Source organism: Nelumbo nucifera, chromosome 1 (assembly GCF_055504915.1).
Source record: "Nelumbo nucifera cultivar China Antique chromosome 1, China Antique-T2T, whole genome shotgun sequence".
In the NCBI taxonomy this organism is placed as follows: Eukaryota; Viridiplantae; Streptophyta; class Magnoliopsida; order Proteales; family Nelumbonaceae; genus Nelumbo; species Nelumbo nucifera.
The window spans coordinates 135,553,765-135,579,319 of record NC_142649.1 but is presented as its reverse complement, the minus strand read 5'-3'; the positions used below and the strand labels follow the sequence as shown (position 1 = coordinate 135,579,319).

General features: G+C 39.3%; 1 protein-coding gene across 7 annotated transcripts in view; it reads left to right on the top strand.

Moving 5' to 3' along the window:
* Positions 1 to 2,424: 2,424 nt before the first annotated feature.
* The window catches only part of LOC104612566 (helicase-like transcription factor CHR28), a 29,803-nt gene continuing 6,672 nt past the window's right edge, over positions 2,425 to 25,555 (top strand). Inside the window, exons 1-9 of one of the 7 annotated variants that reach the window (XM_088894381.1) lie at positions 2,446 to 2,965; positions 19,502 to 19,595; positions 20,057 to 20,536; positions 20,735 to 21,034; positions 21,230 to 21,417; positions 21,555 to 22,419; positions 22,790 to 22,861; positions 23,177 to 23,254; positions 23,343 to 24,246. In XM_088894381.1, the coding sequence (XP_088750507.1) occupies positions 21,395 to 21,417; positions 21,555 to 22,419; positions 22,790 to 22,861; positions 23,177 to 23,254; positions 23,343 to 24,246 (1,942 nt within the window). In that variant the 5' untranslated portion in view covers positions 2,446 to 2,965; positions 19,502 to 19,595; positions 20,057 to 20,536; positions 20,735 to 21,034; positions 21,230 to 21,394. Of the gene's footprint in view, positions 2,966 to 19,501; positions 19,596 to 20,056; positions 20,537 to 20,734; positions 21,035 to 21,229; positions 22,420 to 22,789; positions 22,862 to 23,176; positions 23,255 to 23,342; positions 24,247 to 25,555 lie in introns of those variants that run through there. The other 6 variants (XM_088894378.1, XM_088894380.1, XM_088894377.1 and 3 more) reach the window with 6 other exon arrangements.

Here is a 25,555-nt window from a genome sequence, read left to right as displayed (position 1 = left end):
TTATGAAATTGAATTTCACTTTATTATATATATAAATATATAAATATATAAATATACAATATATTATATGTATTATATATTACATATTATACCTTACATATTATATATTATATATAATAATAGAAAGTTCGGTTAATTTGGTTAATTGAATTTCTAATTCTAAAAATTGAAATTGAAGACCGAATTAACCAAATCAATTTAACTAAAAATATAAAAACCAAACAAAAAAAAACAAAAATTGAAATTTTCAGTTCAATTTTTTTTTTCGGTTTTAATGAATAGTGCTCACCCCTATCCGAAAGGAAGACAAGAAGACTGACCTGACGACATGAAGAAGCTTCTAAAAGTTGAGCTCTCCAACCTAAAAGCGGAACCCAAACAGGAGTGACTAAGTGAAGAATGAACCCTTATATATGTATATATTGCTTTGACGACCAGGATCAATTCACAATCAATGGTGAAGATTTGCAATGGTTTGGCCCCTCGAGAAGTGAAACCAGTTTAGCACATTTTTAACGTTTGCTTCAGGTTAATAAATTGTGTAAAATTGATATGTATAGAGTAGTTGGTGAGCCCCAAGCTTCCTCGCACACTTGGACATGGCACGCAAGTCACCAGAATGTGTTACATGAATCCACTAGGTGTCTCATCCATTACCACCACGTGTTAGTCGGCATGAGTGTCCCTAACCTATATAAAGGTAAATTCTAAAACTCCATAGTAGATATGCGACATTTACTAATCTTTATTTCACTTTGGATAGCTCAACCTTTTCTTAACTCGAACATCAGAGTCTTAAGCTCAACATATCAGCCTAGACTCTCTAACTTATCACCCCCTTTCACACCAAGCTCTTGTCCTAGTATTGGGAGACTTTGATCGTAATGGGTGAAGCTAAGATTGGGCCTTGGTTGATAAGTATAGGCTTCACCTTGGATTGGGCCATGTTCAAGTTTGAGATTTGCATATTTAGGGTTGGATCTAGGTTGACCTTCAACCCGACCCAACCCTCTTGGGTTGCACCCCTAATTTTAGTCAACCTAATCTGGGCTGACTTGCACCACTACCTAGACATGTCAACCATGACCTACTAAAAAATCCTTCTCTTTTAAATGCAATGTTTTCAACATGCCGTTGATCCAACCTATCGAACCATTTGAACCGTCACCCAACCAGGATTTTGGGTCCGTTTAGTCAAGACTCATCAAATAGTCAAAAACCATTTGACCTGGTTGGTTCAACCCGATGACCGGGTCGTAGGTTGCACACTCAATGCATGCAAAACTTTTGAAGGCCATAACTTTACACTCAGATGTTCGATTGGGGTGATTGTTTTTTTTTTTTTTTTTTTTTTTTTTATTTTGGGTAACTTTTCGAGATCTATGTGTCCCAAGGGGCCATAGGTGCCTTGCACCACTCTTTTCGTGAAAATACCCTTTTTTTACATCAAATTGCAATTTTTAATATTTTTTATAAATAAAAAATTCAAAATTGAGTTAAAAAATATAAATTAAATTTAAAATAATACACATAACATATCTAAAATATATTCATACATTATTTATTGCTAATATATATATATGTGTGTGTGTAATATATATACACACTTAATATATACTAGTAAATGTGTACGCGGATTTGCACATGACAGTATCTCTAAGACAACTATTTATAATTATGGGCAGTTTTTAAATGGTTATAATTTTTAAGTGGATAGTTTTGAACAGTTATAAGTTGGCAGTTTCTAAAATTGAGAATAAATGACATATATGCCCTCTTTATGCCTGCTTTGTGCTTAGACAAGAAGGGTAGAAAATGTCTAATAAAAATTTCAGAAAAAAAAGGAAATTCGCTCTTTATAGGTAGTATAGATATGTTCTGATGTGGTACAATCTCAACCATTTGACTCAGCCGATTGAAGCGGTGACATGCGACCTTGAAACAAAACGGCTCGGCCTCCAGTCCATTTTTAAAACATTGTTTAAATGCACGATTTGATATTTTGAGATGGGGTTGGTAACAAAAGTTTCATGAGAAGAGCTCCGCCCCAATCCGAGACGTGATATGAGTTTCCTGGCATATAGCCGCCTGTAGTGTAGGGAGCCAGCCATCCATTTGGATTTTTTGTTGGCATTGGTAATCGTGATTCGTGAGTCGGAAACCTTTTTTTTTCTGAAGCCTATCGTGAGTCGGAAACTTACTACAAAGAATCATGGAACAATGAATAACAATGCATTAACTTTTACTCCCTCCCTTTATTCCTCACTGAAAATGACAACACCGTCTCTTTGGACCATCAATAACCAAAATCTGAGAGTGAAGGAGTGAAGACCTCTTTTTTCCTTTTCGGTTTTCTCCGATACACACGAATAAAAAAAATTCAATTTGATTATATCTCTTTCTTTCTTTTTTATTTTATAAATTAATAAATGAAGAAAAGACTCTAAAGTCTAACTAACCACGAGACACGCCCCAACGCCCGTTCTCATTGAAACATGTTTATTCTGATGTCACCCGCTCTGAGTGCTCTCTGTCTCACCTCTAAAATAAAGGAAATAAATCGTATCAGCGAAACTGCGCCGAACTTTCCCGGAATTGGAGCTCTGAGAGAAGACGACGACGACGACGACGACGAAAGAATCAGACGGAAAAGAAAACCCTCTTCTCTAGAAGTCTATGTTTCCTGATTTGTTAACCGTTTCCTTGTTATATTTCTTTGAAATCGTGATGCGTGTTTTCGAAGTTGCAGGATCTTAATTCAGAGAGGTGCAGAATTCAGTTCTGGAACTGTGCAGCTTGGGGTTTTGAAATTGGGGGAATTAGGGTTTTCTTTTCCTATGGTATTCATCCGATGTTGAAAGCGGAGGAGAGTTCAAACTGGTTGGAGGATCTCCTCTTTCAGGATGATGGTGAAATTAAAGCCATCTTTGGAGAAACTCTAGATCCGTTACATGCCACTTCGAAGGTATGCCTTTGTTTCTAACGGAAAGGAACGTGCTGGCATGCTGTGTTCCGATTCGAGTCGTGCTTAATTGTTCCCGTTGTCTTAATTCAGTGTACTTTTTATTGATTGTTTTAAAACCTGATACTGAGCAATAGAAAGTGTCCGTATTATGCGTAGAAAAGGTGAAGCATAAGTTCATAACATAGTCCATGTATGTAGAGAGGGAGTCACTTATACTCTTTATAGTCAGTGATAATGTTGGCACATTTGTATAAAATAGTTCATGACATAACATTGTAACTCATTTTCCATAGAAGCCCTCATGTCAGGTTCTAAATTTTGTAAGCAGGAATTAGAAATCAAGGTAATTTATTGATATCTCTTTAAACAAGATTCAAGTCCCTAAGAGACAAGCTCCTTGTCATGCAAAACAACAAAATATAACAGGATTACAACTCCCACAAACTTCTATCTCTCAGCAGGGACCCCAGAATGTTTGACTGAAAGTCTTTAGTGGCTGCAGCTCAAGACACCAGCTTTCCAAAAGAAATGGCCACTAACTCCTCCACCCTCTTTGACTCTTCAAGAAACACCCTTCTATTCCTTTCAGCCCAAACAGTGCTGATCACCGCAGCAGGGATGGACAACCAGACACTGAGCTAACTTTGAGAGACCAGGAAAGTTCCAGCCCCACAGAAGATCCAATAGAGAACTAGGCAAAACCCAGGAAACACCAGCTGCAGAAAGGTAGTGCCACCATGACCATAGTTGAGAAGTCGCTGGACAATGCAAGAAGAGATGGTCTGAATCTTCCAGCCCCTGCCCACAGAGCACACAGCACTGGTCCGGCACCTGCAAATCCCTTCTAACAAGAATCACCCTAGTGTGACATCTATTTAGAGCGGCATCCCAAACTAAGGCATTAACTTTAGAAGGGGAAACGGGGTTCCAAATCTTAGACGCAGGGATTTTATCAAGAGTACAGTTGGCCCCCGGGGAAAGAGCAAAAGACTTCACGGAGAACATGTGAAACCATAACATTGTACATGTGACAAAGATTTTTCAAGGCTTAAACTCGGCTTGGCAGGGGCTGGACCTACAAAAAAATACAAATGGGTGTACATGAGGAAAAGAGTGAAAGGCAATGGGACATCTGGCACTGATCATAAGGGGGCAAAGAAGCAAGTTCAGTCATTGATCTCCCTTTTGATTAAGGAACATCAGGAAAACAAGCTGAGTGGTGTCGAGCTTGACTCTGGTGCAAACAGGTTGCCACAGAGTAGTGATATTATTGACGGAGATTCAGGTAGTGTAGCTCTCCAGAAAATAGTGGATAGAAAGGTTACGATTAGGAAAAGCCCGGGTCTGTTTTTCTGGGGTGGTGAGGGGTTTGCTAGGAGGGCCTTTGAGGAATTTGAAAAAAAGAAAAAAAGGAAGAGAAATTGAAGAAAAAAGTCCATCTGGAAGGAGGCAAGGGATGGGATGAGGATGTCTCAGTCCAAGAGGATATTCTCACGGATGAAGACTGAAGGGTGGTGATTCAGGAAGTGTTTTTGATTTGGGTCAGCTGACGGGCTGGTGGTCCTTATTTCAATGGGGATCTGTTTCGGGTCTGCTCCGAGTACTTTGCTTGGATTTGGTTGGGTTTTCATGTTTGTAAGCTGTGGGGTATTTGGGTCATTTTGGGTGTGTTGAGTTTTGGGCTGATATTACTTGTTTTAATTTACATAGTATAATTAAGGAGTTATTGGGCCTTAGGCCCATTAGTTTATGCTTAAGTTAAGAGTGCTTATTCAGTTCTTACAAGTAGCCGACTTACTAAGGGGATACTTGTCTTTGTACTCTCTTTAATTTGTGAGTATATAATCTAATGAAAGGGGCGGCCAGACCTAATCTTGGCTTCTCCCATTCTCTTCTATCTCTCCTCTTTCTTTCTAAGTAGAAACCTTTTCTACTCTTTCTTTTCTTCTTTCTTTTACAAATTTTATATCAAAATAGGTTGTCCAAACTTTTCTACTTGGTATCAGAGCAAGTAGAAACCTGAAATCTGAAACTAACCACTCCCGATGGGTACAGGAGAACTACATGGTGATGACTTGGTTGCGCAATTCCATGTTACCCCATATAAGTAAGAACTTTTTATGGGCTAACACAGTTAAGGAGATTTGGGATGGAGTAGTAGAAACCTATTCACAGAATGAGAATGTTGCTAGAGCCCAGTTGAAAAACCAGGTGATTGCTACTAGGCAGGGAAATAATTCTGTTGCTATTTATTTTTCAACCCTCAAAACCTTATGGTAGGAGATAGATCATTTGGAGACTATGGTTTGGGAAAGTAGCAAAGATGTAGCAACTTATTAGAAGCTGGTAGAGAAGAATATGGTTTTTGAGTTTCTAACTAGACTTAACCTTGAGTATGACATTGCACGACAGTATATTCTCTCGAGACAGTGTAACTCTTTCTCAGGCATATGCTTTTGTGTTCGGAGAGGAGAGGAGGAATGTGATGATGAAGAACCCAGGCCTTGAGCAGTCAGCTATGGTTAGCACAATGAAGCCTAAGCTAAGTGGGGATAAGAGTGGAAATGAATTGAGGAAGGAGGACAAGAAGGATCTGACCTGTGACTACTGTAAGAAACCCAAATATACTAGAGATACCTACTGGAAGCTTTACCCCACACCTTGTACCGAGCCGACTCAGAAACAAGAAGGGAAATGTGAATATGGCAGTGATATCAGGACCACCTACTACAACCTCTCGAGTCTGTTGCAACAATTACAATAAGGGCTGAATTGGAGATATATGGGCAATTTCTGAATCAGAGGGATACAACCAGTTCCAACTCATTATCAGGTGGACAACAGGGCATTGTGGATCAGGAAGTAGCCATTCTACTTCTTTTGCACATACAAGTAAGTAGTTCACATGCCACTGCAAATTATGTATCCACTACAGGTAAGGGGGGACCTCCCTGGATTATAGGCTCAGGAGCCTCAGAACATATGATCAACATTTCTACCATTTTCTCTTCATACCACCTTTGCTTGGGCAGAGATAGAGTTTCTACAGTTGATGGATCACATGTTCCCATTGCTGGGAAAGAGTCTACCATGATAACCAATACCATTACCCTACATTCTATCCTTCATGTTCTTAGACTGAGCACTAATCTTTTATCTGTTAGTAGCTTGACAAAGAATTTGAACTATTCAGTGATTTTTTCTCTTGGTCATTGTGTTTTGCAGGATCTGGAATCAAAGAGGACGATTGGGAGTGGTCGTGAGGTGAATGGAATCTATTTTCTTGATGCACTTCCTAGTCATCAGAGTCATCATGTCAGCAGGAGCATTGGGTCAGAGTCAGTAGGTTGGGTTATGCTTTGGCATAATCGGTTAGGGCACTTGTCTTTTGCTTTTTTGCATTTTTTGTTTCCAAAATTGTTTGAGTCTGTCAGTTTGTCTAGCTTGAAGTGTGAGGATTGTCAAATTGGAAAGCATTGTTTATACTGATGTGTGGGGGCCATACCATGTTTCCTCTATGGGTGGCTATTGGTATTTTCTTATGTTTGTGGATGATTATTCTCGATACTCTTGGATATATTTGATGAGGTCCTGTGATGAGGTACCATTTTTGGTTCAACAATTCCATCAAATGGTGCTGGCGTAGTTTGGGGTATGAGTGGAAGTGTTTAGATTAGACAGTGCCAGGGAATACTTTGAAAAAAACTTGGCATCATACCTATTGGAGCATGGAGTAGTTCATCAGAGCAGTTGTACATACACTCCACAACAGAATGGTATAGTAGAAAGGAAGAACAAACATATTGTGGAAGTAACAAGAAGTATGATGTTGAGCTCTACTGTTTCAGTTCATTTTTGGGGTGATGCAGTTCTTATAGCAGTTTTCTTGATTAATTGGGTAACTTCTTGTGTTTTTGGATATAGCACTCCGTTCAACCTTCTTTTTCCTCAGGGGGAGATGTTCCATATTCCTCTAAGGGTGTTTAGATGTGTATGCTTTACCCATGTTCTTGGTCTTCACCGCTCTAACTTGGATCCTAAGGCGAAGAAGAGTGTCTTCCTTGGGTATGTAGGAAATCAGAAGGGGTATTGTTGTTATCATTCAGTCTTCGGGAGTCGGTATGTTACTATGGATGTCACCTTTTTTGAGTCCACACCTTTTTCTCGGGGGGGGGGGGGGTCTCAGGGAGAGTGTTTTGGGGAAGTGAGCAATCTATATCACTTTCTGTTCCAGCTCCTTTGTCAACTCCAGTGTTTGACCTACCTATTTCACCCACTTATCACCTCCTTTGCGTCCTGTCACTCAATGTTTTACATGACAATGCCTATGACAACATATGGAGGTTGATTCCACAACAGAGGAACCCACGTCACTCTCTATCGGCTCATAAGAGATTCCAGGTTTGACTGATATAGGCTCAAGTATGCCTCTTATTTCCTCTGATGATTTAGTTCCTACTACCCTTGCTCCTAATACCATTGCAAATGACCTTGATCTCTCTATTTGCACTTAGAAAAGGGAAGAGGAAGAGGAAGTGCACTATTCATTGCATCTCACACTATCGAAAATAGTGGATTATCTCCTTCTTACTGAGCTTTTGTTTCCTCCCTTGACTCTGTGTCTATACCTAGGAGTGTTAGTGAGGCTCTCTCCAAACTTGAGTGGAAGACAACTATGTAGGAGGAAATGAAAGAATTGATTAAAAATCAGACATGGGAGATTGTGGATTTACCTGATGGCAAGGAGACAGTTGGATGTGGATGAGTTTATACAGTGAAGTACAAGGTTGATGGGAGTATAGAAAGGTACAAGGTGGGGCTGGTTGCAAAAGGGTACACTCAGACTTATGGCATATATTACTTGGAAACTTTTGCACCAGTGGCAAAGATGAGCTCAGTCCGGATCCTTCTATCATTAGCAGCTACGTACTCTTGGCCACTATTCCAACTTGATGTGAAGAATGCTTTTTTCAATGGGGACTTGCAAGAGGTGTATATGGATCTTCCAGCTGGCTTCTACAATGATGTGGAAAAGGGATTTGTATGCAGGTTGAAAAAGTTTCTATATGGTTTTAAGCAATTACCCAGAGCTTGGTTTGACAGGTTTAGAAGTGCATTGGTTGTATTTGGCTATATTGAAACTCAATCCAAGGAAGCACTTGTGGAGGTTGTCACCATCAAGGTTATGCACTGGCTGAAAGTACATCTCTCTTCAAGGACTTCTCCTTAGTTGACTTAATTAGAAATTGGAGTGCTATAGCTGTATCCTTGCCTTCCTCCCTTGTGGTACAAGAATGTTGGGTACCATCGCCTCAGTTCAGGGTGAAGCTAAACTTTGATGGAAGCTCCTTGGGTAATCTAGGTCAGTCGGGAGTTGGGGGTGTGTACAGAAATGAGGAAGGAAAAGTTTTGGCCCTTTACTCGGGCCCAATTGGGGTGGATTCATTAAGGGCAGAAGTAATGGCCTTACTTCAAGGTTTGGAATTGGTGAAACAATGAAGAATGCAACAATTAGAAGTGGAAGGAGACTCCAAGCTGGTAATAGGGTGGATGCAAGCTGGAAACCTGGAAGTGTGGTCTCTTAGACAGCCTCTAAGAGAGATTATTAGCTTAGCAAGGGAGATTGGAGTGCATTTTAAATGGGTAAGAAGGTCAGCAAATGGAATGGCTGACACTTTAGCTAAGTAAGGAGTTACTAGGGAGGCTTTGTTGTGGGCCTATTTGTAAGTTTTTGATTTTCTTTTTCCATCCATTTTGTGGGTGGTAAGCCTGTAATATTTTCAATTCTCTAATGAAAGTTATTGTTTCCTATAAAAAAAATCAATCCAATCATACTCTTTTTGTAAAGAGAAGGGGAACACTGGTGTCAGTTTTGATAGTGTATGTGGATGACATTATAGTCATAGGAAATGATCTGAGTGAGATTGATACCTTGAAAAAGAATTTGCAAAAGAGTTTGAGATTAAGGATCTTGGGGAGCTGAAGTACTTTCTGGTCATTGAGGTGCCAAGGTCCAAGTATGGGATCTTCATCTCATAGAGGAAGTATGTTTTGGATCTATTATAGGAGACAGGAAAACTTGGGGCAAGAGTAGCCAATACACCTATTGATTAGAACTATAGGATAGATGCTTCAGAAGGTGAACTAGTGAAGGATCTTGGAAGGTATCAGGGTTAGTGGGGCGGTTGCTATACTTATGTATGACATGACTAGACATCTCTTATGCAGTGAGTGTAGTGAGTCAATACATGCATGTTCCACGTGTTCAGCATTGGGAGGCTATTGATAAGATACTTTCCTATTTAAAGGGACACCTAGGTAGAGGCATATTGTTTGCTGACCATGGACAATTGAAGTTAGAGGCTTACACAAATGTTGATTAGGCAGGGTGCCTAGATGACAGGAGATCTACATCAGGAGTTTGCACTCTTGTTGGAGGCAATTTAGTTTCATGGAAGAGTAATAAACAGACAGTTGTGGTAATGTCAAGTGCAGAAGCTGAATACAGAGCCATGGCACATGGTGCTTTAGAGCTCCTATGGATCTGTTCCTTGTTAGGGGAGATTGGAGTTGAGGTTGGAGAACCTATGTTGCTATATTGTGACAATCAAGCAGCAATTAACATTGCCCACAACCCAGTTCAGCACGATAGGACGAAGCATATAGAAGTGGATCGACACTTTATAAGGGAAAGAGTGAGATTCAGAGAAGTTTGCTTACCATATGTTGCATCTGACTTGCAGCTTGCTGATGTTCTTACAAAAGATGGTGCAAGAAACAAGCTGGAGCATGACCTACGCAAGTTGGGAATGTGTGACATTTATTCCCAACTTGAGGGGGAGTGTTGAGTTTTGGGCTGATATTACTTGTTTTTATTTACATAGCATAGTTAGGGAGTTATTGGGCCTTAGGCCCATTAGTTTATGTTTAAGTTAAGAGTGCTTATTCAGTTCTTACAAGTAGCTGACTTACTAAGGGCATACTTGTCTTTGTACTTTTATTTGTGAGTATATAATCTAATGAAAGGGGCGGCCGGACCTAATCTTGGCTTCTTCCATTCTCTTCCATCTCTCTTCTCTTTCTTTCTAACTAGTAACCTTTTCTACTCTTTCTTTTCTTCTTTCTTTTACAGATTTTATATCAAAATAGGTTGTCCAAACTTTTCTACTGGGTGTACGAGGGTGTTCTTGTTATTTAGTGATATCTTATCACCTCTGACGTATTTCATTTCCTTTTTTATTTTCAATAATCTTTTTTCTTTATCCTTCAAAAAAAAAGGAACAATCCATCAACAATCCCATTCCAGATCCAAGAGTCCTCCACACTGTCTATGACCTGACCATATAGCAACTGAAGAAGTTGAATAAAACTCTCCAACTCCCAGTCCTGAAAGTTCCTTCTAAATAAGGGATTCAAGATCACACTATTCCCCTGGACATCATAACAGTCCACCACCCAAGTAATTGGTCCAAAGCTAACTGAAATAACTGTGGGAAGAACTCCGCTAAAGGACGGTTAGAATACCAATGATCCTTCCAGAACATTAACCTACAGCCATTTCCAACCCTTGGCTTGATTTCTCTGTAAAACTAGGGAGGAGGTCCATAATTTTCAACCAAATCGAACAACCAAAGGGAGGGAATCAGTAGCATAGTTGTCAAGCAGTTTTGCACACATTGGAGGTGACAAGGCGCCCTTGGAGTCTCACCTCGTCTAATCGCCAAGCAGTTTTGGACTCTATGTTATAAAATGCTTTTATATTCTTAATGTTTGAGATTATAACTATAAAATAGACATTATTAAACTAAAATATTCATTTTGTGTATTTATATCCTAATTTTTTTTTATTATTTCTTATTTGTTAGGGTTTAGGTTGCGTTTGGTAGCACTGAATAGACCTCCGAACGCTGAAAATATTGCTTTTTCAGTGGTTGGAAGCCATTCGGATGCACCTCTGAATTGTTCCTCCGGATGCTGAAAAGACCTCAGAATTCTTCAGTGATTGAGCTACCTCTGAGCGCATTCGGAGGTAGCGGACGAAACTTTGCTTCCAACCATGCCCCCGTGTGAAAATCAAAAACCCAAAATCACCCATAAGTAAATGGTGGTGACTGGTCTCCCTACTATCTCTTGTTCCGAGTTTCGTGTATTCTGGTTTGTTCTGCATTTTCTGGTTTTGTGTTTTTGATGACTAGTGACCACCGTTTTGTTTTCCAGTCTCCCCACTATTCTCTTCTTCCCTATAGCCAGTGACCACTATGTTTGTGTTTTTCGGTTCCCTATCATTTTTTTTGTTCACGGTGGTCATTCTGTTTTTCGTTTTTTCTTGTTCACAGTGGCCATGGCCACTTCGTTTTTTTTGTTTTTTTCTTGTTCACGGTGGCCACTCTATCATTTTTTCTTGTTCATGGTAGCCACTTTGTTTTTTGTTTTTTCTTGTTCAGGGTGGCCACTTTGTTTTGCATTTACAGAACAAAGAAGAACTGTGTTTTCTAAAAGAGGAGCAGAAAAGGAATGTAGAGAGGAGAGATGGGGGAAGAGGAGGAGGAGAAAAAGATTAAAGGTGGAAAGTGAGAAAGAAGGGAGAGGTGGAGGAGAAGAATGGCTGCCACTGCTCTCGTGCTGCTGCCGCCCATGAAGAAGAGATGAGATGGGTGTACTCTTCTAAAAATCAACTAAAAAGATTTTGTAAAAGCTTACTTTATGTGTGCCCCATGTAAAAACTAATCAAAATTTATTTCTCCCCAGTTCCCATACCCTATTTTTATTTTCTTCTTGTCACCGATCACTTTTTCTGACTTTATTTTATTTTTTAATATTTATAGTTTGAACTTATAGTTTACCTTTTTCTCTCTGGAATTCCAATTTTTTTCTATAAATAAATTAATGTCTTTATAATATTTAATAAAATATTATAACATTTGTTCAATTAATACTTATAATATTAATCTTTTTATTAAATTTGAGTCTTATTTGATTTATTAATTTATTGTTTCTTAATATTTATTTTTTATTATTTTATGATATCATGATTTTTAATCATTTTTTGGGGTAAATTTTTAAAATGCATATTTTTCAGATGACACAACATTTAGATAGCCGAACAACTCGACTATATTCAAATGTCTGTAAAAAGCAGAAAAACAAATTTTCCATTGAATGCTTTCTGAGCTTTTTTCAGAGGTTTTTCTACTTTTCAGGCTTCAGATTTTCAGATTTACCGAACACAACCTTTATCAACATAGACATTGCTAAATGCTGTATTGAACCCTCAAAGAAGACTTAAACCATTAAGGAAGAACTTAAAATTTTGTTTAATCAAGACATTTGCTTCTTCTTCTTCTTCTTCCCTATAACAAAAATAGAGGTTCAGCCCCTATATTTTTTGAATTTTCTTTTCTTTCTTCCTTTTCTTCTCATGAATATGTTGATTTTCTATACTTCAACATGAAGTTTATACTTTTCTTATGAAAATTATGGATAATTATTAAGGAAATATGGTTATGGAACCTATGGAACTACCCTAGGATATATATTTTTTGCTTAAAAAAATCCATCACCTAGGCGACCAGGCGGCAAGGTGCCCCCTTGTCGCCTAGCCTCGCCTTGGCACCTTGAAAACTATGATCAGTAGCTATCCAGTCTTCCCTGTCCGAGCCATACTTAGCATCAATTAAGCTTCTCCACCAACTTCCTCTATCTTGAACCTCCAGATCCACTTGCCCAGTAAGGTGTGATTCAAAACCTTTACCCTATTAGTCCCCAGGTCCCCATGGTCTTTAGGAGAGAAGACCTGAAAGAAGATAAAATTTCATTGAAGAACAAAAACCAGAGACTACAGTTTGGTGCTTCAAAAATGAGCTTAAAAGATTCAAATGCTTGACGAGGAATTTGGATGTTAGAATACAATGGGTAGGGAGATGGAGATTTGCCAATGCTATATGGCTGATTGTTTAGCCAAGCAAGGGGAAATGAGGGAACATCTGTATTGGGCTCAGTTGTAATCCTTTTTAGTTTTTGATGGGATGGAGAGGTTGCAGCTCGTGCTTCTCCAAGTGTACTCTGTAATAGTACCTCTTGGTTTATTCCATTAATAAATTCTTCATTTATCAAGAAAAAAAAAAAATACAAGGAAGATAAGAAATCATCTGAAAGAAGAACAAACATGGTAAAAACAAAAAAAGCATGCCCTTGTTCATAGGAGCCTCATACATCAAGGATAAGAAAGTTAGCCCTCAAGCATCATACTCAACCAGCCTCAAAACCCCAACCCCATTACCCCAATTAAAGGAAATCGAGACCACCCTTTCCAGCTAAATAGAATCCATTCCTCTTCCATGGCATTATCTGGCTCAGTATATGATCCATCAATAACAGCTTTTTCCCTTTTCTCCAACTCCAAAAAACTTTTCTTGTGAACAGTTGAAAAACAGTCCTAGAAGTATGGGACTGTGCAAGAAAACCAGAAAAACTAACAAGAGAAGATTAGAGAAGGAGAGAGAGAGAGCTGCGGCAAGGAGAGTTAGAGGATGAGGAGTTCGAACTAATCCTCCCTCTAACACTCTAATACTCTTTTATTAAGTTAATCTTTGAGTAATTACAAGAGAGGTCCTTAGTTGGACAAGAAATTACAAAAAAGGAACATAGAAGAGTATGGGCCCAGAATAAGGCCCATTACAGAGAAGAACATAAAGATAATATAAAGTAACAGCCTATGGGCCATTCGGCCCATCTTCTCTACACTCCCCCTCAAGCTGAGCATAGATGTTAATCATGCTAGCTTGCCAGTGTCATGCTGAAGCCTTGCCTTGGGAAGACCTTTGGTGAGGAAATCTGCCAATTGTCCTTCAGAGGTAATGAATGGAAGACACACTTCACCTGAAGAGACTCTTTCTCGAATAAAGTGTCTATCGACCTCAATATGTTTAGTTCTATCATGTTGTACGGGGTTGTGGGCAATGTTGATGGCAGCCTGATTATCACAATACAACATCATTTGCTTATCATAATCAATCCCGAGTTCTTCCATCAATGACCTTAGCCACAACAGTTCAGAGACTCCATGTGCCATGGCCTTGTATTTTGCTTCTGCTGAGGATCGGGCCACAACTGATTGTTTCTTGCTCCTCCAAGAGACAACATTACCAACCACCAGACTGTAATACCTTGAAATGGATCTTCTGTCATCAATATTTCCAGCCCAGTCAGCATCAGTATAGGCTTCGAGTTTCAGATGTCCATGCTTGGTAAACAGAATCCCTTTTCCCGGAGAGCCTTTCAAATAACACAGAACTCGTTCCACAGCTGCCATATGAGTATCTCTAGGTACATGCATGTACTGGCTAATACAACTAACGACATATGCAATATCTGGCCGAGTCATGCACAAGTACTGAAGCTTCCCAAGAAGTCTCTGAAAAACCCCTTTGTCTTCCAACAATGTCCCATCTGAAGCAGACAGTTTGTGACTCATATCAATAGGAGTTGCAGCTGGTCTAGCACCCATCTTCCCAGTTTCAGAGAGCAAGTCAATGACATACTTCCTTTGGGAGATAAGAATCCCATCCTTGGATCTAGCAACTTCTATGCCAAGGAAGTATCTCAATTCCCCCAGATCCTTAATCTCAAATTCTGTACGAGGGAAAGACTTAAGAGCACGAATTTCTGAGGCATCATTACCAGTCACAACAATGTCATCAACATATACAATGAGATAGACTGCCAGGGATTCACTTCTCTTCACAAAAAGAGTATGATCTGACTGTGTCTGAGTGTAGCCAAATGTAACAAACACTGTTCTAAATTTCTCAAACCATGCTCTAGGAGACTATTTGAGGCCATAAAGAGATTTATTCAATTTGCATACCTTTCCTTGCATCTCATTTCCATACATTCCTGGAGGGAGAGACATATAGACTTCCTCATGTAAGTCACCATTCAAAAATGCATTCTTTACATCCAACTAGTAAAGGGGCCAATCAAAGTGAGCTGCCAGAGATAAGAGAACTCTCACAGATGTCATCTTCGCAACAGGAGCAAAGGTCTCCAAGTAATCAATCCCATACGCCTGTGTGTACCCTTTGGCAACCAGTCTGGCCTTATACCTCTCAATAGTCCCATAAGCCCGGTATTTAATGGTAAAGACCCACTTGCAACCAACCGGATCCTTCCCTTCAGGCAAATCCACCACTTCCCAAGTATCATTTTTGTGTAGGGCATCCATCTCAGATTGCATGGCATTTCTCCATTCTGGAATCTCAAGAGCTTTTGACACAGATCTAGGAATAGGGTTAGAAGCAACTGAAGAGAAATAGGCAAAGTATGAAGGAGAAAGTAGGTCATAAGAAAGGTGTTTGGAAATGCAGTGTGTAGTGCACTTCCGTTTTTCTTTCCTAACAACAATAGGAACATCAAGATCCGGGAAAGATGGTTCCAAAGAGGTTAAAACAACACCTGTTGTCTCATCTGCGATTGGAAGTGTATGAGGCTCATCTGCTGTAAGAGAAACAACCTGCTCATTCCTGGACCTTTGCCTTTGATACACCTTGGGATTGTGGGTAGGACGAGGAGGTAAAGAGATATGAGTACTAGGACAAGAAGAATGAAGTGACTGGTCCTCCCTTGATTTATTTTGTGAGGACACAGGCCCATCAAGAGACTCAACTGGGACAGGGAGAGGAAGAGCAAACACTTGTGACAAACTCTCCCCCTGTTGACAATGCCCTTCCTGAGAGGACCCATAAAAAGGAGAAAGTTCATCAAAGGTAACATCCATGGAGACATATCGAGTGCTAGTCTTTGGATCAAAACAATAGTCACCCTTTTGTGTGGGGGAATAACCAAGGAAGATGCATTTGTGGGCTTTTGGTTCAAACTTATGTCTCTGGATACTTGGAATGTGAACATAACAGGTGCAACCAAACACACGGAGAGGAATCGGGAAGAGATCCTTGTCTGGATGAAGAAGACTGAAGGGGGATTTAAACCCTAGAACCCTGGATGGCATACGGTTTATGAGATAGGTAGCAGTGAGAACATCATCACCCCAAAATCTTGTGGGAACATGTGAGGCAAACAAAAGTCTCTTTGCAACTTCAACAATATGCCTATTTTTTCTTTCAGCAACTCCATTCTGTTTAGGGGTTCTAACACAGGAACTTTGATGAACAACTCCCATGTCAGAGAGATACAAGGATAAACTCTTCTCAAAATACTCATTTGCATTGTCAGATATGAAAATCTTGATTCTGGTATCAAACTGAGTTAAAACAAATTCATGAAATTGCCTCACAAGTCTTGGAACTTCTTCACGAGATTTCATTAGGTATATCCAAGTGAATCTAGAAAAGTCATCAATAAACATGATGAAATATCTGTAGCCCCCCATAGAAGATAAGTGGTAAGGCCCCCACACATCAGAGTGCACAATATTAAAAAGAGGAGGATCTTTTATTGCCTAAAGGGTAACTGCTTCTACAATGCTTTGATAACTGGCAAGACTCACAATTAAGACTGGGCACACTGACTCTCTTAAACAGTTCAGGAAATAGATGACTTAAAGCAAAAAAAGACAAATGACCCAAACGACAATGACTCAACATGATTCGACTGACAGACTCTGACAAGGTAGATCCAAAGGCAGCATTCTTAGGATGATCAATGCATTGTCCAGGAGTGTCAAACAAGTATATTCCATTCGCTTCATGGCCACTCCCAATCACCTTCTGAGACTCCAGGTCTTGAAAAACACAATGAGAAGGGAAAAATGTTACACAAAAATTCAATGATTTGGTTAAGCTACTTACAAATAACAAATTAGTATTCAATCTAGGTACATGAAGGGTGGAGGATAGGAGTAAGGAGTTCGTAGCCTTGACAGTTCCCTTGCTAGAAATAGAGGCAAGAGAGCCATCAGCTAAGGTGATTTTGTCACGACCAGGAAGCAAATCATATGAAACAAACAAAGTGGAAAGATTGGTCATGTGATCAGAAGCACCTGAGTCTATGATCCAAGGGATCTTAGGATTACCTGAGGTGGTTGCATGGTTAGCAAAAGCCCTTATACCTGAGTGAGCAAATGCAGTGGTGCCTGAATTTTCTGAAGGGTTGGATGATGAGGTCACTCCTTCAAGATGACTGATCATCTTTCCAAACTTTTCATACTCAACCTTCATGGCTGCCAATTGTGCACAGGCAGACTCAATTTCAGCATCTGTACCCGTGGCTGCATTGGCACTCTCTGTCTTCCTACCATCATTTTTCTTTTGAAATTGAGCAGGAACAAGTCCGGGATGTAATTTCCAGCACTTGTCCTTGGTGTGCTTTGGCTTCTTGCAATATTCACAGACAACCTCTTTCTTTCCAGTGCCACTGGGAGTCCTTATAACTCCTTTGGGTTTAACCCCCATATTTGCAAATGCATTAGTGCCAACTTCTTGTACTTGTACCTGTCTTCTGCTTTCTTCACTACTGACTAAAGCATATGCTTGTGATAGTGAGACACTTTCCTTGGACAAAATATTTTGTTTTGTGATGTCATATTCAGGGTTTAGCCCAGTTAGGAACTCAAAAACCCTGTTCCTTTCAACTAATCTCCGGTAGGTCTCTGCATCATTGGGAGTATCCCATGTCACTGCCTTTATTAGATCAATTTCTTGCCACAGAGATTTCAAGGTGGAGAAATATGCTGCAAGGGATTTCTCCCCCTGTCTCAGATTCTTCACATCACTCCTTAGTTTCAAGGCTCTGGCTACATTAAGTTTCTGGGAGTACGTTTCTGCAACACTATCCCAGATTTCCTTAGCCGAATTCATCTAGAGATAATGCTGACTAATCTGTGGCTGCATTGAATTCACAAGCCACCCAATCACTGTGTAATTCTCTTGCACTCATTTCTCATAAGAGGGATCATCCACTGGGGGAGCTTTCTTGCTCCCAGAGATAAACCCCCACTTTCCTCTATTGCAAATATGAATTTTTACGGATTGTGACCAGGCCAAATAATTGGTTCCATCCAGTTTAACTGTAGTTACAACCAACAAGGAATTGGTTGTAGTTCCCGAAGTATGTTCATATTCAACAGTACTCTTGTTCTCAATTTCTGAGAAGTCCATTATGTAACAACTTCAATTAGGGTTTCGGCAAACCACCAATAGTATACTGATTTTAAAGAACTCAGATTGAGTTGAATCAACAACAAACACAGCAACTCACAAACTCAGTTCAGGCCTGACAGTTGTGAGAACCAAGTTTGGTGGCAGCACTTTCAAGAAGAAGAAGGCCTGATTCAACCTTCAAGGAACAATCAGCCGACCTCCAAACACTACGTATTCTTGGTTCCCAACAATATTTTCCCAAAGAGAACAAAAAATATAATCCACAGTACTTAAGAGGCCTTTTTACAAATACTATGTATGCAGCAGTCAACACTTCACTGTTAACTAGCAGGAATCACTTCAAGAACACTCCGTATAGGTCCAAGAAGTAGCTGAACTAAAGTAGAGACTTGTACCACTGAGCCCAAACAAGTTTCGGCCACTTGGCAGTCCAATAAGATAAGAAAATAACCCAGAAATCTCTGAGTAAAAATAGTTCAGCAACAACCGAACAGTAGAGCAGATATAGAGGAGTTTCGGGTACTTTAATAGCTCCCCAAATCAGAAAAATAACCCAGCAACAACTCAGCAATAACTGAAGCAACTTACAGTCGTATGAATCTCTGATTTGAGCTTCAAATCAGGCCGAACAATCTATCTCTCTGATTCTTCCTGGTCATCGAACTATTCTCCAAGCGAATAGAGTCTTGGGCACCCTTCAATGACCTCCAAGAGTCAGGCAAGTGAGTCTAAACTTCCAGCCCTAAAACACCCTCATGCAGTCGGCTGGACTACAACCACATGAGAGCCACGCCAAGCTCAGTCCCGCTTTGATACCAAGTTGAAAAACAGTCCTAGAAGTATGGGACTGTGCAAGAAAACCAGAAAAACTAACAAGAGAAGATTAGAGAAGGAGAGAGAGAGAGAGCTGCGGCAAGGAGAGTTAGAGGATGAGGAGTTCGAACTAATCCTCCCTCTAACACTCTAATACTCTTTTATTAAGTTAATCTTTGAGTAATTACAAGAGAGGTCCTTAGTTCGACAAGAAATTACAAAAAAAGGAACATAGAAGAGTATGGGCCCAAAATAAGGCCCATTACAGAGAAGAACATAAAGATAATATAAAGTAACAGCCTATGGGCCATTCGGCCCATCTTCTCTACATGAACTCCTTACTTCCAAAGAAAAAAAGACCCATCATTCTTATTTTTGATAAACCTTTTATTATCAATCAAAACACAAATAAAGAAAAAATAATAAAACTCTAGCAATTAAGAACAACATAATCTTCTTATTGTTGAAATATTTTGTACATAAATTTCTTGAACTGAATACTTGATCATGCATAGTTTCATATTGTTCTGTGTTCTTCATCCAATTATTTTCCCCTCCTTTTAACCAATTTTTTAAGAGATCTGAATAATTTTTGTGTCCTCCACAGAATGTTGCAGAAAATTTACCATGTAGGAGTGCTTTTCAACAGGAGCCAACTCTTCTTGCCGGCAATCATGAAAATTCTTACCAGCCGCAAAATGGTAAATAGGATTTGTTCTTAGTAATTATTTTTTTGTTGCATATGAGGCACCTAGTTGTTAATATTACTGTAATTGTTAGTGAAGTGATTTGGGCATATAACCAACCCCATCTAGTTGGGACAAGGCTTAGATGATGATGATTTGGGCACATCCAGTTTTGGATAAAAGGCACACCCTGAACCATTAATCGTAAAATACATGTTTTTAAAGACAAAATATCATTGTACAGAGGGCTCTCTTTGTCTATTCAGTAGGGATGTGACAGGTTTTTAAAGATGGGGTGTTTTCAATTCATTTCCTTTATCATCATTGTTATTTAATCACTATTGCTTTTAATATTTTTATTCCCATTATCATCATAGAAAGAATGACATATATATTTTTTTTGATGATCATAAAGGAAAACAAACTATTAAATATGTGCTAATTGTTATTGTTTCATATTGCTTATTTGTTGTTAGGTAAACAAGAATATGGGTTGGCACCTCCAAAAGGAGCTGAGGTACCAGGATCTTCCATGTCCAATCTTCAAGACCACATACAACATTTAGATTCTAGGATGGGAATCAGCTTGCAGTGTTTGTCTGGGACTTCAGGAAGTTTTGCAATGATGTCTGATAGTGTGAAGCTGGAAGCTCCACTTCAGATTGGAAATCCTGTAAATAGTTGTTTCCCAAGTCTATCAGACTGGTTAGCTGTGCCACTATCAGAGTGTGATACTTGCTGTAGGGAGAGGGCTGGAAGTTCTGCAAATGCTCCTTTGCATAGCTGCATTGATGGTAAGGAACTGCCAGACCAGATAAAGAATTCTGGCACCCAATTTAATTCTTCTGCGGGAGCTGGTAACGTCATTTTAGATTGTGGTGACCATGTGAACCATATCCAATTGAAGAGTGAATTTGAAGATAAGCTTAGTCCTGTGAGAGATCTTCAATCAAATTGTATGTCAAACTCTTTGGTGCAGACGTGCATTTTGTTTTTCTTTTGAAAGTACAGACGTGCATTTTGTTGTTTTAGTACTCCTTTTTATGCTGCACAGGGATTAACAATTAGCTGCAGATGCCTGTTCACTCTACCTGTGATATGTGGTTACTAAAACTTGAATTTGATGAACTAACTCATGGGTCTTTCAACTGCAGGTTCTTCGCATTTCATGGTAGTGGACAAAGCAGATTTGGCTTTTGGAAAGTACAGAGCTATGTGTGGAAGTAGTGTTGATATGGAAAATTTTGAAGGAGATCCATGTAAATTTCCTGTGGAGGCATCTTTTATGGATTTAGATATATCATTTTCCGATCAACTTCATACTGAGCTCAACAGAAGTCAGGTAGCTGATATCACATGTGAGGCTGGTGACCATTGTTCACCACTAACATTTTCTATGCACTATAGCTCTTCTGCTGATAAGCTTAGTCCTGTGAGAGATCTTCAATCAAATTGTATGTCAAACTCTTTGGTGCAGACGTGCATTTTGTTTTTCTTTTGAAAGTACAGACATGCATTTTGTTTTAGTATTCCTTTTTATGCTGCACAGGGATTAACAATTAGCTGCAGATGCCTGTTCACTCTACCTGTGATATGTGGTTACTAAAACTTGAATTTGATGAACTAACTCATGGGTCTTTCAACTGCAGGTTCTTCGCATTTCATGGTAGTGGACAAAGCAGATTTGGCTTTTGGAAAGTACAGAGCTATGTGTGGAAGTAGTGTTGATATGGAAAATTTTGAAGGAGATCCATGTAAATCTCCTGTGGAGGCATCTTTTATGGATTTAGATATATCATTTTCCAATCAACTTCATGCTGAGCTCAACAGAAGTCAGGTAGCTGATATCACATGTGAGGCTGGTGACCATTGTTCACCACTAACATTTTCTATGCACTATAGCTCTTCTGCTGATAATGCTACTTTACCAAGCCAATTGATTCCTGATTCTTTTGTTTTGCCATTCGTATCAAGTATGGAAGAAAATATGATCCACATCAAGCATCAAATGGAGGATAACCTACTTCCAACTCAGAATATGTGCCAAGGAAGTAACATTAATTTACCAACACAGGAAGGGACAACTGTTACATGTATTCAAGAGGATTCTATAATGGATTGCAATGGCATTGATATTTGTCAGGGTATGAGTTTTAAAGGTGAAGCTAGTGCTTATTGTTCAATTACTGGAAACTCATCTTCTGATGCTAAAAATGGAGCTTTTGCTGACAATGCCTCAAGGCAATCGTTGCCTTCTCTTCAGTCTTTCAGGTCAAGTAAGAATGAAGAGGTTTGCATGAAGGATGAAAGAGAGGATGAACTGCTTGTATCTAATAGCATATTTTGTCACTCTGTAAAAGTCCTCAAGGAAGACACCAATGACCATAATTCCTCAGTCAGTGGTGATGCTGGTGCTGATAATGTACATAACTCCGATGCTGGTGCTGATAATGTACCATCTGTTTACAATGACTCAAGGCAATTGTTGCCTGGTGTACAGCCATTTACTTCAATTAAAAGTCAGTCTGTATGCATTAAGGAAGAACGAGAGAATATACTGATTCCATCAGAGTACATGGTTCATCATTCTTTAAAAGCCATTGGTGAAGCTGCCCAGAGTAGTCGCATTGGGCATAGGTATCATGTTGATGATGATGCTGATATATGTATTCTTGAAGATATTAGTGATCCTATACGGTCAACCCCATTTGTAGCGCATGCAAAACCCTCTGTGACTGCAACACATTCTATGTATAGTGACTCTATTCATCACACAGGATTTGGAAGCCCAGGGCGTAAAGCAAATGATGAAAGATTAACTTTTCGAGTTGCATTGCAGGTTAGACCTATGAACTTTATTTTTTGTTGCTCAGAGCAGTAATTGTGGAGATATATGTGAAGTAATACCTAAATGGCTTAAGTGGCAGCTCCCCCCAACTAAGTTGAATATTTAGTATAAGGAGTATGTGATCTTCATTTTGGTTTGTCCAAAGAAGCTTTATTTGTTTGAGGAAATTGGGTTTTTGAATTTTGTCTGCAGACCCCCTTCATTTAGGGTCCAGAAAAAGAAAAAAAAAAGATCCCTTTTATGAGTGGTAATGCTTACATGGAAGAAGAAATAAAGTGTTTGTATTTCATTTTCCAAGGAAGTTGTTTTGTTCATGATTATATGAGAGTATGTTGTATCTAAAGTTGAACTGCATTTGCAGGATCTTGCTCAGCCAAAATCAGAAGCTAGTCCACCAGATGGTGTTTTGGCCGTCCCCCTTTTGAGACATCAGGTTTGTTTATCTGGCAAGCTTGAAATTCTGAAAGAGTTTGTAGTTCAGATTCTGCAAAAGGGACACCTATTCACTAGCAAATATGGAGGGAAAACCATTTAGTAAGCTCCAGTTTAAGAAGTTATCACCTGATTTTAGATTTGCTCTATTGAGTGGTTGATTGTCCTCCAATATTTTTTGGGACAGTAAAAATCACAAGAATGTTGAATGACCTTAGGCAAGTCTATGTTGGATTGCCTTAATTGACCAAATGTAAATGAATTAGCCTAGGTGATCTATGTCATCCAACTGAATTTTAATTGATGCTTTGAACAGCGAATTGCTTTGTCATGGATGGTGCAAAAGGAAACAGCCAGTGTACCCTGTTCTGGAGGAATTCTTGCTGATGATCAGGTTAATTGGCCATTAGTGCGAATTCATCCTTGTTCTCTGAACTTTCTTGATGTGTTCTTTAATAGCTGACATAATCATTATCTGGCAGGGATTGGGAAAGACAGTATCAACAATTGCACTTATACTGAAGGAACGGTCTCCATCCTCCAAGATGAATTCTGTTGTTGCAAAACAAGGTGAATTGGAGTCTTTAAATTTGGATGAGGATGATGATGGGGTCTTAGATGTAGATGGAGTGAAGCAAGACAAAGATTCTGGCCTTACTAAGAAGGTGGCGAAGGGTGAGAATGCTTCTATGGTCACAAAGGGGAGACCAGCCGCTGGAACATTGATTGTATGTCCAACGAGTGTCCTCCGGCAATGGGCCGATGAGCTGCATAATAAAGTCACCAAGGAAGCCAATCTTTCTTTTCTTGTATACCATGGAACCAATCGAACAAAGGATCCTTATGATCTGGCGAAGTATGATGTTGTGCTTACAACATATTCCATTGTAAGCATGGAGGTTCCAAAGCAGCCTCTTGTGGATAAAGATGATGATGAGAAGGGCAAGGCAGAAACTCATGGTTTGCCATCTATGGATTTGTCTTCCAGTAGAAAAAGAAAGTATCCTCCAAGTTCTGATAAGAAAACTCAGAATGTTAAGAAGGGAGTGGATGGTGCATTGCTTGAATCTGTCTCTCGTCCTCTTGCAAGGGTTGGATGGTTTAGGGTAGTATTGGATGAAGCACAGAGTATTAAAAATTATAGAACTCAAGTTGCAAGGGCATGCTGGGGACTTAGAGCTAAAAGGAGGTGGTGCTTGTCAGGCACACCTATCCAGAATGCTGTTGATGATCTTTATAGTTACTTCAGATTCCTTAGATATGACCCATATGCTGTCTACAAGTCATTCTGCTCTATGATAAAGATTCCGATTAATAAGAATCCGACGCATGGGTACAAAAAACTACAAGCTGTTCTTAAGACCATAATGCTTCGTCGCACAAAAGGTGATGCTAGGGATTACACTTTATACATATCTTACCATCTTTGGTGTTTTATATTTTGATCACTTACCATCTTTGGGTTTTCAATGGATTACTGATGATACTCTCTATTATTATCCAAAAAAATGTAACTCTCCATGGGATAAACTTTATTTTTTTATTATTTTTATCAGAAACGGTAACTTCCATTAAATTAATAAAAGATTAATAGAAGATTTTTGAACAGGCACCCAAAGAGAGTGCCATAACCCAGAAAATAATCCCTTATTACAAGTCTGACCAAAAGAAATCAGCCTTAGGAGATCCTTGTTTAGCTAACCCATCATCTAAGCCATTGGCTGACCTTCTAACCCAATTAAATTCTACATCTATTTCCCTTGTTAGAGATCATATTTCCCTCATACCCTGTCTATGTGTCCATACCTCCAAGGCTCCAAGCTTCCTTCCTGCATCCATCCTATTACCAAACATAAGTCTCCTGCTGCTTCAATCTGATGAAGCCCCAGCTGCTTGGCCAACTTTAGCCCATGATGGAGGAGGCTAATATCTCAGCTTTTAGTGAGTCTCCCACCCCATTTGGCCCCAAATAAAGGGCTAAGATTCTGTGGTGTCTCTCTCTTACTAAAAGGGCAGCCCAGTGCACAAGGCTCCCGCCAATGTGGGGTCTGGGGAGGGACCGATGTACGCAGCCTTACCCCTCCACATACAGAGAGGCTGTTTCCAAGATTTGAACCCTGACCCAGGTCATAATGGAGCAATGCAATTGTCCATCTCTTACTCCATGGCTAAACTTTTATCTTCCTATTTTTCTTTTCCAATTGATTTTTTTTTCTCTTAGACACTGATTTATATGTAAAAGCTTCAGTTCTGGAAGCTAATGGCCCTTGTGTTAATTGCTTTAGTTTTTGTTATCTTTTAACCATTTTCACCTTTTTTTTTGATGAATACCATTATTACCTTAGTTCTTCAAACCTTATTGTATAAGTTGAACACTTTGAGGTAATGATTATCCCTTGTGCAACTCCTCCCCAGATCCCCTTTGGATGCTTTTCTCTTGAATGCAGTGTTGCATGGACTCAGACACAGGAATTGGAATCTGACATGCGTCCAGGAGTCTGACCCCATGAATCCAAAAAGCAGGATTTATGGACATGTCTCACATAGATAATATTTTTATTATTACATATATACATTAAATATCATGTTTTTAATTTTATTTTAAAATTCATAGAACTATATGCAATTGACAAGTTAAAGCCACAGCCTTTGCCTATTTGTCACATAGTCACACTAGTTTTTCATTGTTTTCCTA